The 14,537-nt window shown below is 42.8% G+C and overlaps 2 protein-coding genes across 3 annotated transcripts; both read left to right on the top strand.

The window, feature by feature from the left end:
- Window positions 1-9,535: 9,535 nt before the first annotated feature.
- On the top strand, window positions 9,536-10,161 carry LOC123191761 (uncharacterized). Its single transcript, XM_044604379.1, has 2 exons — window positions 9,536-9,953; window positions 10,058-10,161. Exons 1-2 carry the CDS (start codon window positions 9,656-9,658, stop codon window positions 10,159-10,161), a joined length of 402 nt encoding a protein of 133 aa, XP_044460314.1. The 5' UTR covers window positions 9,536-9,655.
- LOC123185629 (uncharacterized) lies at window positions 10,091-12,658 on the top strand. Of its 2 annotated transcripts, XM_044597481.1 has the most exons (3): window positions 10,091-10,282; window positions 10,946-11,037; window positions 11,901-12,658. In XM_044597481.1, exons 1-3 carry the CDS (start codon window positions 10,235-10,237, stop codon window positions 12,517-12,519), a joined length of 759 nt encoding a protein of 252 aa, XP_044453416.1. In that variant the 5' UTR covers window positions 10,091-10,234; the 3' UTR covers window positions 12,520-12,658. The 2 variants fall into 2 exon arrangements, with proteins under 2 accessions (XP_044453416.1, XP_044453417.1); XM_044597482.1 differs by lacking the exon at window positions 10,946-11,037 and having other exon boundaries at window positions 11,911-12,658.
- Window positions 12,659-14,537: the final 1,879 nt, after the last annotated feature.

A 14,537-nucleotide genomic window follows, 5' to 3' on the forward strand; every position in this document is an offset into this window, starting at 1 on the left:
CATGTCATACTTTGGTTCGGCGGTATTGTTGGATGAAGCGGCCCGGACCGACATTACACGTACGCTTACGCGAGACTGGTTCTACCGACGTGCTTTGCACACAGGTGGCTGGCGGGTGTCAGTTTCTCCAACTTTAGTTGAACCGAGTGTGGCTACGTCCGGCCCTTGTGAAGGTTAAAATAGCACCAACTTGACAAACTATTATTGTGGTTTTGATGCGTAGGTAAGAACGGTTCTTGCTTAAGCCCGTAGCAGCCACGTAAAACTTGCAACAACAAAGTAGAGGACGTCTAACTTGTTTTTGCAGGGCATGTTGTGATATGGTCAAGACATGATGCTAAATTTTATTGTATGAGATGATCATGTTTTGTAACCGAGTTATCGGCAGCTGGCAGGAGCCATATGGTTGTCGCTTTATTGTATGCAATGCAATTGCGCTGTAATGCTTTACTTTATCACTAAGCGGTAGCGATAGTCGTGGAAGCATAAGATTGGCGAGATGACAACGATGCTACGATGGAGATTAAGGTGTCACGCCGGTGACGATGGTGATCATGACGGTGCTTCGGAGATGGAGATCACAAGCACAAGATGATGATGGCCATATCATATCACTTATATTGATTACATGTGATGTTTATCTTTTATGCATCTTATCTTGCTTTGATTGACGGTAGCATTATAAGATGATCCCTCACTAAATTATCAAAGTATAAGTGTTCTCCCTGAGTATGCACCGTTGCGAAAGTTCTTCGTGCTGAGACACCACGTGATGATCGGGTGTGATAGGCTCTACGTTCAAATACAACGGGTGCAAAACAGTTGCACACACAGAATACTCAGGTTAAACTTGACGAGCCTAGCATATAATAGATATGGCCTCGGAACACGGAGACCGAAAGGTCAAGCATGAATCATATAGTAGATATGATCAACATAGTGATGTTCACCATTGAAACTACTCCATCTCACGTGATGATCGGACATGGTTTAGTTGATATGGATCACGTGATCACTTAGAGGATTAGAGGGATGTCTATCTAAGTGGCAGTTCTTAAGTAATATGATTATTGAACTTAAATTTATCATGAACTTAGTCCTGGTAGTATTAGCATATCTATGTTGTAGATCAATAGCTCGCATTTAGCTCCCATGTTTTATTTTTGATATGTTCCTAGAGAAAACTAAGTTGAAAGATGTTAGTAGCAATGATGCGGATTGGATCCGTGATCTGAGGTTTATCCTCATTGCTGCACAGAAGAATTATGTCCTTGATGCACCGCTAGGTGACAAACCTATTGCAGGAGCAGATGCAGATGTTATGGACGTTTGGCTAGCTCAATATGATAACTACTTGATAGTTTAGTGCACCATGCTTAAACGGCTTAGAATCGGGACTTCAAAGACGTTTTGAACGTCATGGACCATATGAGATGTTCCAGGAGTTGAAGTTAATATTTCAAGTAAATACCCGAGTTGAGAGATATGAAGTCTCCAACAAGTTCTATAGCTAAAAGATGGAGGAGAATAGCTCAAGCAGTGAGCATGTGCTCAGATTGTCTGGGTACTACAATCGCTTGAATCAAGTGGGAGTTAATCTTCCAGATAAAATAGTGATTAACAAAATTCTCTAGTCGCCATCACCAAGTTAGTAGAACTTCGTGATGAACTATAATATGCAAGGGATAACGGAAACGATTCCCAAGTTCTTCGTGATGCTGAAATCGACGAAGGTAGAAATCAAGAAAAGCATCAAGTGTTGATGGTAAACAAAACCACTAGTTGAAGGAAATATGCCCTAGAGGCAATAATAAAGTTATTATTTATTTCCTTATATATCATGATAAAAGTTTATTATTCATGCTAGAATTGTATTAACCGGAAACATAATACATGTGTGAATACATAGACAAACAGAGTGTCACTAGTATGCCTCTACTAGACTAGCTTGTTAATCAAAGATGGTTATGTTTCCTAACCATGGACAAAGAGTTATCATTTGATTAACAGGATCACATCATTAGATGAATGATCTGATTGACATGACCCATTCCATTAGCTTAGCACCCGATCGTTTAGTATGTTGCTATTGCTTTCTTCATGACTTATACATGTTCCTATGACTATGAGATTATGCAACCCCCGTTTGCCGGAGGAACACTTTGTGTGCTACCAAACATCACAACGTAACTGGGTGATTATAAAGGAGCTCTACAGGTGTCTCCAAAGGTACATGTTGGGTTGGCGTATTTCGAGATTAGGATTTGTCACTCTGATTGTCAGAGAGGTATCTCTGGGCCCTCTCGGTAATGCACATCACATAAGCCTTGCAAGCATTGCAACTAATGAGTTAGTTGTGAGATGATGTATTACGGAACGAGTAAAGAGACTTGCCGGTAACCAGATTGAACTAGGTATTGAGATACCGATGATCGAATCTCGGGCAAGTAACATACCGATGACAAAGGGAACAACGTATGTTGTTATGTGGTCTGACCGATAAAGATCTTCGTAGAATATGTAGGAGCCAATATGAGCATCCAGGTTCCACTATTGGTTATTGACCGGAGACGTGTCTCGGTCATGTCTACATTGTTCTCGAACCCGTAGGGTCCGCACGCTTAAGGTTTCGATGACAGTTGTATTATGAGTTTATGAGTTTTGATGTACCGAAGCTAGTTCGGAGTCCCGGATGTGATCACGGACATGACGAGGAGTCTCGAAATGGTCGAGACATAAAGATTGATATATTGGACGGCTATATTCGGACATCGGAAGTGTTCCGGGTGATTTTGGAGAAAACCGGAGAGCCGGAGGGTTACCGGAACCCTACCGGGAGTAGTAATGGGCCATATGGGCCTTAGTGGAGAGAGAGAAGGGCACCAGGGTGGGCCGCGCGCCTCCTCCCCCCTTGGTCTGAATTGGGCTAGGAGAGGGGGGCGGCGCCCCCCTTTCCTTCTCCCTTCCCACTTCTTTCCCCCTCCTAGTAGGAGTCCTACTCCTACTAGGAGGAGGACTCCTGGCGCGCCTATAGGGGCCGGCCGGCCTCCTCCCCTTGCTCCTTTATATACAGGGGCAGGGGGCACCCCTAGACACACAAGTTGATCCACGTGATCATATTCTTAGCCGTGTGCGGTGCCCCCTTCCACCATAGTCCTCGATAATATTGTAGCGATGCTTAGGCGAAGCCCTGCGACGGTAGTGCATCAAGATCGTCACCACGCCGTCGTGCTGACGGAACTCTTCCCCGACACTTTGCTGGATCGGAGTCCGGGGATCGTCATCGAGCTGAACGTGTGCTAGAACTCGGAGGTGCCGTAGTTTCGGTGCTTGATCGGTCGGGCCGTGGAGATGTACGACTACATCAACCAAACGCTTCCATTGTCGATCTACAAGGGTACGTAGATCACACTCTGCCCTCTCGTTGCTATGCATCACCATGATCTTGCGTGTGCGTAGGAATTTTTTTGAAATTACTACGAAACCCAACACTAGTTTCAAGTAAAGGGACAAAGGGAATAAAGGGGAACTTCAAGAAGAACGGCAAAAAAGTTGCTGCTCAAGTGAAAAAACCCAAGTCTGGACCTAAGCCCGAAACTGAGTGCTTCTACTGCAAAGGGACTGGTCATTGGAAGCGGAACTACCCCAAGTAATTGGCGGATAAGAAGGATGGCAAAGTGAACATAGGTATATTTGATATACATGTTATTGATGTGTACTTTACTAATGTTTATAGCAACCCCTCGGTTTTGATACTAGTTTAGTTGCTAAGAATAGTAACTCGAAACGGGAGTTGCAGAATGAACAGAGACTAGTAAAGGGTGAAGTGACGATGTGTATTGGAAGTGGTTCCAAGATTGATATGATCATCATCGCACACTCCCTATACTTTCGGGATTAGTGTTGAACCTAAAATAAATGTTATTTAGTGTTTGCGTTAAGCATGAATATGATTGGATCATGTTTATTGCAATATGGTTATTCATGTAAACTAGAGAATAATTGTTGTTCTGTTTACATGAATAAAACCTTCTATGGTCATACACCCAATGAAAATGGTTTGTTGGATCTCGATCGTAGTGATACACATATTCATAATATTGAAGTCAAAGGATGCAAAGTTAATAATGATAGTGCAACTTATTTGTGGCACTGCCGTTTAGGTCATATTGGTGTAAAGCGCATGAAGAAACTCCATACTGATGGGATTTTGGAATCACTTGATTATGAATCACTTGATACTTGCGAACCATGCCTCATGGGCAAGATGACTAAAACTCCGTTCTACGGAACAATGGAGCGAGCAATTGACTTATTCGAAATAATACATACTAATGTATGCGGTCCGATGAGTGTTGAGGCTCGCAGCGGATATCATTATTTTCTAACCTTCACAGATGATTTGAGCAGATATGGGTATATCTACTTGATGAAACACAAGTCTGAAACATTTGAAAATTTCAAAGTATTTCAGAGTAAAGTGGAGAATCATCGTAACAAGAAAATAAAAGTTTCTACGATATGATCCCAGAAGTAAAATATTTGAGTTAACGAGTTTGGCCTTCAGTTAAAACAATGTGAAATAGTTTCACTACTCACGCCACCTGGAACACCACAGTGTAATGGTGTGTCCGAACGTCATAACCGTACTTTATTAGATATAGTGCGATCTATGATGTCTCTTACCAATCTACCACTATCGTTTTGGGGTTATGCATTAGAGACAGCTACATTCACGTTAAATAGGGCACCATCTAAATCCGTGGAGATGACACCGTATGAACTGTGGTTTGGCGAGAAACCTAAGCTATCGTTTCTTAAAGTTTGGGACTGCGATGCTTATGTGAAAAAGTTTCAACATGATAAGCTCAAACCCAAATCGGAGAAATGTGTCTTCATAGGATACCCAAAGGAGACAGTAGGGTACACCTTCTATCACAGATCCAAAGGCAAGACATTCGTTGCTGAGAATGGATACTTTCTACAGAAGGAGTTTCTCTCGAAAGAAGTGAGTGGGAGGAAAGTAGAACTTGATAAGGTAACTGTACCTGCTCCCTTATTGGAAAGTAGTTCATCACAGAAATCTGTTTCTGTGACACCTACACCAATTAGTGAGGAAACTAATGATATTGATCATGAAACTTCAGATCAAGTTACTACCGAATCTCGTAGGTAAACCAGAGTGAGATCCGCACCAGAGTGGTACGGTAATCCTGTTCTAGAGGTCATGTTACTTGACCATGACGAGCCTATGAACTATGAGGAAGCGATGATGAGCCCAGATTCCGTGAAATGGCTTGAGGCCATGAAATCTGAAATGAGATCCATGCATGAGAACAAAGTATGGACTTTGATTGACTTGCCCATTGATCGGCGAGCCATTGAGATTAAATGGATCTTCAAGAGGAAGACGGACGCTGATAGTAGTGTTACTATCTACAAAGCTAGAATTGTCGCAAAAAGGTTTTCGACAAGTTCAAGGTGTTGACTACGATGGGAGTTTCTCACTCGTATCTATGCTTAAGTCTGTCTGAATCATGTTAGCAATTGCCGCATTTTATGAAATCTGGCAAATGGATAAACAAAACTGCATTCCTTAATGGATTTATTAAAGAAGAGTTGTATATGATGCAACCAGAAGGTTTTGTCAATCCTGAAGGTACTAACAAAATATGCAACCTCCAGCGATCCATCTATGGACTGGTGCAAGCATCTCGGAGTTGGAATATATGCTTTGATAAGTTGATCAAAGCATATAGTTTTATACAGACTTGCGGTGAAGCCTGTATTTACAAGAAAGTGGGTGGGAGTACTACAACATTTCTGATAAGTATATGTGAATGACATATTGTTGATCAGAGATAATGTAAAATTATTCTGCAAAGCATAAAGGAATGTTTGAAAGGATTTTTTCAAAGAAAGACCTCGGTGAAGCTGCTACATATTGAGCATCAAGATCTATAGAGATAGATCAAGACGCTTGATAAGTTTTTCAATGAGTACATACCTTGATAAGATTTTGAAGTAGTTCAAAATGGAACAGTCAAAGAAGGAGTTCTTGCCTGTGTTACAAGGTGTGAAGTTGAGTAAGACTCAAAACCCGACCACGGCAGAAGATAGAGAGAGAATGAAAGTCATTCCCTATGCCTCAGCCATAGGTTCTATAGAGTATGCCATGCTGTGTACCAGACCTATTGTATACCCTGCCCTGAGTTTGGCAAGGGAGTACAATAGTGATCTAGGAGTAGATCACTGGACATAAATTATCCTTAGTGGAATAAGGATATGTTTCTCGATTATGGAGGTGACATAAGGTTCATCGTAAAGGGTTACGTCGATGCAAGTTTTGACACTGATCTAGATGACTCAAAGTCTCAATATGGATACATATTGAAAGTGGTAGAAATTATCTAGAGTAGCTCCGTGCAGAGCATTGTTGACATAGAAATTTGCAAAATACATACGGATCTGAATGTGGCAGAACCGTTGACTAAACTTCCCTCACAAGCAAAACATGATCACACCTTAGTACTCTTTGGGTATTAATCACATAGCGATGTGAACTAGATTATTGACTCTAGTAAACCCTTTGGGTGTTGGTCACATGAGGATGTGAACTATGGGTGTTAATCACATGGTAATGTGAACTATTGATGTTAAATCACATGGCGATGTGAACTAGATTATTGACTCTAGTGCAAGTGGGAGACTGAAGGAAATATGCCCTAGAGGCAATAATAAAGTTATTATTTGTTTCCTTATTTCATGATAAATGTTTATTATTCATGCTAGAATTGTATTAACCGGAAACATAATACATGTGTGACTACATAGACAAACATAGTGTCACTAGTATGCCTCTACTTGACTAGCTCGTTAATCAAAGATGGTTATGTTTCCTAACCATAGACATGAGTTGTCATTTGATTAACGGGGTCACATCATTAGAGAATGATGAGATTGACTTGACTCATTACGTTAGCATATCACTTGATCATTTAGTTTGTTGCTATTGCTTTCTTCATGACTTATACATGTTCCTATGACTATGAGATTATACAACTCCCGTTTACCAAAGGAACACTTTGTGTGCTACCAAACGTCACAACGTAACTGGGTGATTATAAAGGTTCTCTACAGGTGTCTCTGAAGGTACTTGTTGGGTTGGCATATTTCGAGATTAGGATTTGTCACTCCGATTGTCGGAGAGGTATCTCTGGGCCCACTCGGTAATGCACATCACATAAGCCTTGCAAGCATTGCAACTAATGAGTTAGTTGCGGGATGATGTATTACGGAACAAGTAAAGCGACTTGCTGGTGACGAGATTGAACTAGGTATTGAGATACCGACGATCGAATATCGGGCAAGTAACATACCGATGACAAAGGGAACAACGTATGTTGTTATGCGGTCTGACCGATAAAAGATCTTCGTAGAATATGTGGGAGCCAATATGAACATCCAGGTTCCGCTATTGGTTATTGACCGGAGACATGTCTCGGTCATGTCTACATAGTTCTCGAACCCGTAGGGTCCGCACGCTTAACGTTTCGATGATAGTTATATTATGAGTTTATATGTTTTGATGTACCGAAGGTTGTTTGGAGTCCCGGATATGATCACGGACATGACGAGGAGTCTCTAAATGGTTGAGACATGAAGATTGATATATTTGAAGCCTATGATTGGATATTGGAAGTGTTCCGGGTGAAATTGGGATTTTACCGGAGTACCGGGAGGTTATCGGAACCCCCCGGAAGCTTAATGGGCCTACATGGGCCTTAGTGGAAATAGAGGGAAGCAAGGGGAGTGTGGGGCGCGCCTCCCCAAGGCCCAAACCGAATTGGTTTAGGGCAAGGGGGGCAGCCCCCTCTTTCCTTCTTCCCCTCTCTTTTTCCTTCTCCCGAATCCTATTCCAACTAGGAAAGGGGGGGAGTCCTACTCCCGGTGGGAGTAGGACTCCTCCTGGCGCGCCCTCTCCCTGGCCAGCCGCACCCCCCCTTGCTCCTTTATATACGGGGGCAGGGGGGCACCCCATAGACAAAACAATTGATCATTTGTGCGGTGCCCCCTCCACCATAGTCCAACTCGATAATACTATAGCGGTGCTTAGGCGAAGCCCTGCGTCGGTAGAACATCATCATCGTCACCACGCCGTCGTGCTGACGAAACTCTCCCTCAACACTCGGCTGGATCGGAGTTCGAGGGACGTCATCGGGCTGAACGTGTGCTGAACTCGGAGGTGCCATACGTTCGGTACTTGATCGGTCGGATCGTGAGGACGTACGACTACATCAACCGCGTTGTGCTAACGCTTCCGCTTTCGGTCTACGAGGGTACGTGGACAACACTCTCCCCTCTCGTTGCTATGCATCACCATGATCTTGCGTGTGCGTAGGAATTGTTTTGAGATTACTACGTTCCCCAACAAATACTTCTACTGGCTGGAAGCAAGTTGGACACACATGCTGAAGTTGTGACAGCAAGCTTCAGAGTTTGCAAAGAAGCTAGAGATTCAAGAAAAGCTAGGTGCACAGAAGCTTTTTGAAGTTCAGAAAATGAAGAAACTTGCAATGCTATTCTGGTTGTTTCAGTTGTTTTACCATTTGTCTGTGTAAAGTGTAATGATAGTGTTGGCTTAGTTAGTATGAGGCTGAATTAAGCAGTACATTTTGGCATTGTGGCAGGTTGAGAGATAATAAAAAGTAGTGAATGTAATGTGGAACTATTGCTGAATTTTGGCTATGTCCCGCTTCTTATTTTTCCTTTTGAAATTAGTAGTATTAGTTTTTTTGACGTATCAAATTAGCAGTATTTGGGATGTATGATGTTGCTCATTTTCTATGTGAATTGGCAGTATTCTCAGTGTTGTATTAGCTGACCGAAACTGTAGCATTTTTGATTGGTTTGGCATTGGTTGATTTTGCTCTGCCGGCTGCCGCCGCGTCGTCGAAGGAAAGAAGGGAGACAAGGCCAAAACAGGAGGAGCAGTTAACTAGACCCACCCCATCAAGCAGACGTGGCAGTCGTCCAACGCCCCGCAAGCAAAACCACCTGTAGAAACCACTATAATCAGCACAAGGGGGTGATTTGACTGGTATTAGAGACCTCAGGGGGTTGCTTAACTGGTTTTAGGTCTTAAGGGGTGAATTAGTCGGTTTGTGAAACCCCGGGGGATGATCTGGATTTCTTTAGAAAAAAAAACATCCAAAGTAGTCTTCACACTTTCACCATTGCAAACAATACTTTCATCAAATGAAAAGAAAATGTTCCCTAAAAAATGAAATACTTTTTTTTGAGACAAATGAAATACTTTTTGCTTTTTGTGGAAGGGCAAAACGGAAAACCATTCCCCCCCCCCCCCCCCCCCTTTTTTTTTTAGGGCCTGCTCGGCCTTTGGTTCTCTCTTCACAGAGGAAAAAACCGGTAGGCCCCGGTGCTTTTCTTTTGGTCGTTGTTAAATTATAGCGCATGGGCCGAGAAAAGAAGCCCGACACATCCGATCTCTGGGCCTCAGGTATTGCTCCTTTTTTCCAACTTCGCAAAAACCCAACCCGATCGTCGTCTACGGTTCCTTCTTGCATACACCAAACCAGAGAGAGAGGTGGCGGCGGCGGCGAAGGCGCCTGCCATCTGGGCTACGAAGAGGGTTATGCATTCGTCGGGTGGCGAGATGGAGGCGGTGGAGAAGGCGATGCGTGACAAGCGGATGGAGGAGAGGGAGAAACGTGAGGCGGTGATGGAGGAGCGGATGGCAAAGAAGGAGGAGGAGGAGGCGGAGAAGGCAAAGAAAGCGGCGATGATAAAGGCCGCGAAGGAATTTGTTGAAGCGACGGGGAGGAAGATCTTAGAGAAAAGGGGGGAACCCGAGGATCCCTTTGAACAGTTTCGTGGTTTCTGGACGAGGGTTTGGGGCGAAGACGGCTATTTTGGTAAATTCGAGGATGAGAGTGAGTAGCGTAACCTCTATGCCTACTCGCGCTTTGGTTTCATTTACAGTATTATTTTCCTCCCCATCCGTCCTTACTGACATTGTGACATGTCATTGATGCAGCTACTATCCCCCCCCCCCCCCCCCCCCATGAGTTTCACCTTCTCTGGCGATGGCTCAACCAAGAATACGCTGCAGTTCTTTTCAGTCAAAGTTGCAAAGATTGACGAGAGTTTAAAGTGGCCGCTTGATGTGTATGGGTTCTTTTCCGTACGTGATGTGGTGGATCACAAACGCAACATGATCTTCTCCTGCGACAGGGATAACTGCCAGACCATCAGCCAAGAGGTTCGTCGCTATTGGTATCTGTCTGAAAATCATTATTCTTTAGGCTCTATGTCAGTAAGAATGTAACACATCGATCCTTAGCAATATAATGGTTATAAGTACTTACAGTTATGCCAATTATAGATGCTTCTAAGAAAAATGCAACGATCCAGTGTGAAGGCTTTGTTGTTCATATAAGAATAAATACGCAAGTTTGCTGGTAATTTCTTGTTTGTGCGAAATTTCAATGCCAAATGTTTATGGCATCTCTTCACGAAGGAAAAAAGAGCTTCCAACATGAAAGCCTCCAAGCCAGCCAAACTTTATTTTTTTCTAAATTTATTCAATTCACCACCGCCACTACAAATTGTTTTGTATTTTCACTGACAACAATGTCTTGTTAGAACAATTAATAGTTTACTATCAATATTAATAATTTATTCTGAACTTATCAAATTGATTTTAAAAGTGTATGTAGAGAAAATGCTGCCCTTATGTAATGGTTCATGCAAGTGTTGGTTTTTTATCTTTGTACTTTTCAAGGAGCGTTTGGGAGGTGCATAATCATGTTTTTTTATCCATATAAATGGCTCTAGACTGGAATGCAACGGACAATCTCATAATTAGTTGAAATTAAAGCTCCTCAAGTTTTGATTGTGATCAGCTGGATGTTGTCCTTTTTAGGGCTTTATGGAACGCCTTGTGATGGGAATTAGGCCTACAACTGGGGTCATATTCCGTCACTTTGTGCTTATCATGAAGTGCATATGCAAGTGGTGAGTGCTGATAAGATTTGTTATCCTGCAGCACTCCCTCATCAATAGTAGAGCAGGCATTTTGTTAATGCACAAGTTTGAATTTGAGTATGATTCCGCGCATCAAATTAGTGCATGTTTTCAGGTATATAGAAGTCATATGGAAGAGCGCCTGTAACATTTAACCAACTCTTGATTATTCATTCCCTTGAGAACTCCACAACCCTAACTTGTGCTCCCAACTCCTGCACTACGTAGTCCATTGTCCGTCTGTCCCTCAGTTCTGTTTGGGAGTAGCGTTCTCTTTGTTGTCTCTTTATGTAAGTAGTGTCTTGTGTTCTCCTTTGAAATTTTGCTTGAAAGATCTTCTAGCGCAATATGCAAGGAATTAGCAAACAAATAATTTTGAACAATGACATGCTTAGTGTGGATATACGTGCAACTGAACAAATATACTATTATTTTTCTGCCGGTCACTTGAGCATTAAGCTAATATTTTTGTCCCGTCATTACTGTAATGTACCTCACATTCTTTATGCTATGCATTTTCAATTCAGTGCACGATTTTGTGAACTTTTTTTTCATTATGCTGCTCAATGTTTACTTTGGCATTTTGGACTTACTTTTTGTTTAGACTAGTTTGTTTAGTCTGAAGGGCTTCCAAGGTATAAAGTTGCTAACTGGCCAAACTGTGATTGTAGACTCTTGCCTCTTACATATTTTGATCATTGTAACCTTCCTCACATTTATCTCTTTTGGATTTCTAACACATACATTGTCACCATAGTTATGTTCCACCTGTCTTTTTACCAACAGAGACCATAATAGTTTGGTTATGTTTCTTATTAATTACTGGTGAACTTTACATAATAATTAATTAATAGTGTGATGCAGGATCCCTATCTAACGCTGACAGGTCCAACCCGTGCTGTTGTGGTGACATCAGATCCTTCGTACTTTGAGATTGAGCTGAAAGTGAAGGGCACTGCTGAATCTGAGGATAAATATTTAAGCCGCCTAGTTATGACATACAGGACGGGTTTTCTGGATAGAAGTTTCACTAGTGGGCTTAGCACTCTGGAGATGGCATTCAAAGAGATCATCCAATCTGTGGAGGCCACAATCAGTGTAAAAGTCGTTGATGGATCATGGCCAGATGGTTTTCGTGGTGTATTTTGTGCGAGCATCGATGACATAGCTGGCTTGAAAGTCAAGTTGCTGGAATGTGGAGATGATAGATTGCCTCTTGATGCTGATGGCAACATCAAGCTTAGATGCAAGGTCGTTTCTGTTGGACTTGAGGGATTGCTGAGGATTTCTGTCATGGCACACTGTATTAATGGGGATCAGGTTGTGGAGAGTCATTGCAGAGAAGATGTTAAGAGTCATGAAGTAGTGTTTGAACCCAGGAGATCGGGTACAAGCTCCAATACTGAGCTTAAGATTGGCTCTTGCAGAATGGAAGTCACTGTGAGCTGGTCCCTTTTCTCTTATCAGCTGTAACTTACCTGGCAAGGTTATTGCTACTAGAGCCCATCTGCTTTAAGCAACAGCTGTCGCATTTTAAGTGCTATTTTGTGCTATACTAAACAAAGTATGTATTTCTTATTGTTGCCTGTATGGATAAAGTTAGATTTTCATAGGTGCTGTGTTGGCTTAATTCTAACAGTATCTATGTATGCTAGCAGAGTTCAACTTATCTTACAGAAACCCTGCCACATTTACTGCTACAATCATAACATCGGCGTATATACTATTCCCTCTGTCTCAAAATGTGAGACATTTTTTGACACTACTAAAAAACATCTTACATTTTGAGATAGAGTATTATTTATAAGGTTTCATCATTCTCCTATCCTTCATTATATGATTGCGGTATGTAGAGCCAAACAGAGATGAAAAGCTGGGAGTTCCCTTGCTTTTACTGTCTTTGGTCTTGATGCTTACAATTTGAAGATCACTTTTGTTGAAAGGGATATTCTGGAATTGAACTGGGAGCTTAGACAATCTACAGCCGGAGCCCCATATCCTCCCCAAATATCTGGGCGGCCTGCTAGGTCATTACCCGGACAACAAATTGCCGCCAACCAGACTGTGCATAGCTATCAAAAACACCTTAAGCGGCTGTTACATGCATACGGCACTCCAAAACATGATGTCCAAGTTTGCCTGATGACTTCAGGTTCACCGCGAGCATCTTCTCGCCGCTGCCCGTCCTGGTCTCCACCGTGGGGGTTTCTCTCTGCACAAATCCGATCATTCATTGGGAAAGAAACACATGATGATGTAGACAGAAATCAAACAGATAAAACAAGTCTGAATACGAGTTCAAACATAACTGCCAAAGAGCCGGCGTGCACATCCAAGTCTTAATATGAGTACAACATAGCTGACAAACAGAGCATACAGCCGGCGTGCACAGCCATCCCTGCGCACGGCCGAGCTGTCAGTCAAATTGTCCTGAACACACTTACATGTGGCCGGCATGCACAGCCACCAAATCCAATTCGACTTAAACAAATTCGCCCAATAAGAGATACAGACCAAGCTCACCAGCTATCCGGGGGATACACTTGGTTCAGCGGTATGAAACCCGGTTCAAGAATAGGCATCCCATAGGCCGGGGTTCGCTGATGCATTTGCGGGATCAGATGAGCTTTCTCAGTCCTCTTCAGAACTGTGAATCCATTCATCATATCCAGGAAGCTGTTGATACGGTAGATTCTGTCATAATCCCTCATCTTTTCTCTGGTTCTTAGCAAGCCACCATTGAGGCCTGCTTCCAAGGCAACTTCACACATGACGCCCCAGCTGCCAATGCGCTTCCAGACTCTCCAGCTAGGCAGCCCTGCAATGTCCAGGGCGGCTGGATTCGCTCCATTTTGGATCCTCCTGACTAGCTCATCAAAAACATACTGGAACCGTAGTGCTTCGCAAATAAGCGTAATTGCTTTTTGAAGCGCCAGCTTCAGATTTGAGCTTGTCATATCATTCGGGTGCCACGTCCAAATTGTGTGGAAGATAAACTCTAGAGTTGTGCGACCGCCCATGTCAACCCTGTATCATATAGTACTGGTAGTGATGCGACCGTTGACAGAAAAACAATGGCGCGAATAATTATCCCAAATCTTTCACGGTACGGTGTCTCCCGAAATAACGTGACGCTCGCGATCTTGTAGATGCAATTACCACAGAAACAACACGCACACCCAATAAAAGGAAGTACGTGGACGATCTTTAGAAAGATCAGCAACAAATTAGAGCTAGATGCCTCCAATCTGCTAGCCTGAATTCACAAAGTAATCAACTTCTCAACTGATATTAACTCGTATGGGAAGATACCCCGACTTGTCCGTGACTAACAGCAAAATAAAACCCACCCCTTACACGAGGCACAGCCTCCCTTTTATATGGTGCACGCAGGCACACAATACAAGGGCTCAGCCCGACTCTATCGTGAGTTGGTTTCCAAACCGACTTAAACAAAAGGACTTTCTCTCTCCTATCTCTACTAATTAGGA

The sequence above is a fragment of the Triticum aestivum genome, chromosome 2A, assembly GCF_018294505.1.
Source record: "Triticum aestivum cultivar Chinese Spring chromosome 2A, IWGSC CS RefSeq v2.1, whole genome shotgun sequence".
Classification (NCBI taxonomy): domain Eukaryota; kingdom Viridiplantae; phylum Streptophyta; class Magnoliopsida; order Poales; family Poaceae; genus Triticum; species Triticum aestivum.

Coding starts and splice junctions, on each gene's coding strand:
- LOC123191761 (XM_044604379.1), top strand. CDS start 9,656: ATGCATTCGTCGGGTGGCGAGATGGAGGCGGTGGAGAAGGCGATGCGT. Junction 9,954..10,057: donor TGGTAAATTCGAGGATGAGA/GTGAGTAGCGTA, acceptor TCATTGATGCAG/CTACTATCCCCCCCCCCCCC.
- LOC123185629 (XM_044597481.1), top strand. CDS start 10,235: ATGATCTTCTCCTGCGACAGGGATAACTGCCAGACCATCAGCCAAGAG. Junction 10,283..10,945: donor GCCAGACCATCAGCCAAGAG/GTTCGTCGCTAT, acceptor TGTCCTTTTTAG/GGCTTTATGGAACGCCTTGT. Junction 11,038..11,900: donor ATGAAGTGCATATGCAAGTG/GTGAGTGCTGAT, acceptor ATTAATTAATAG/TGTGATGCAGGATCCCTATC.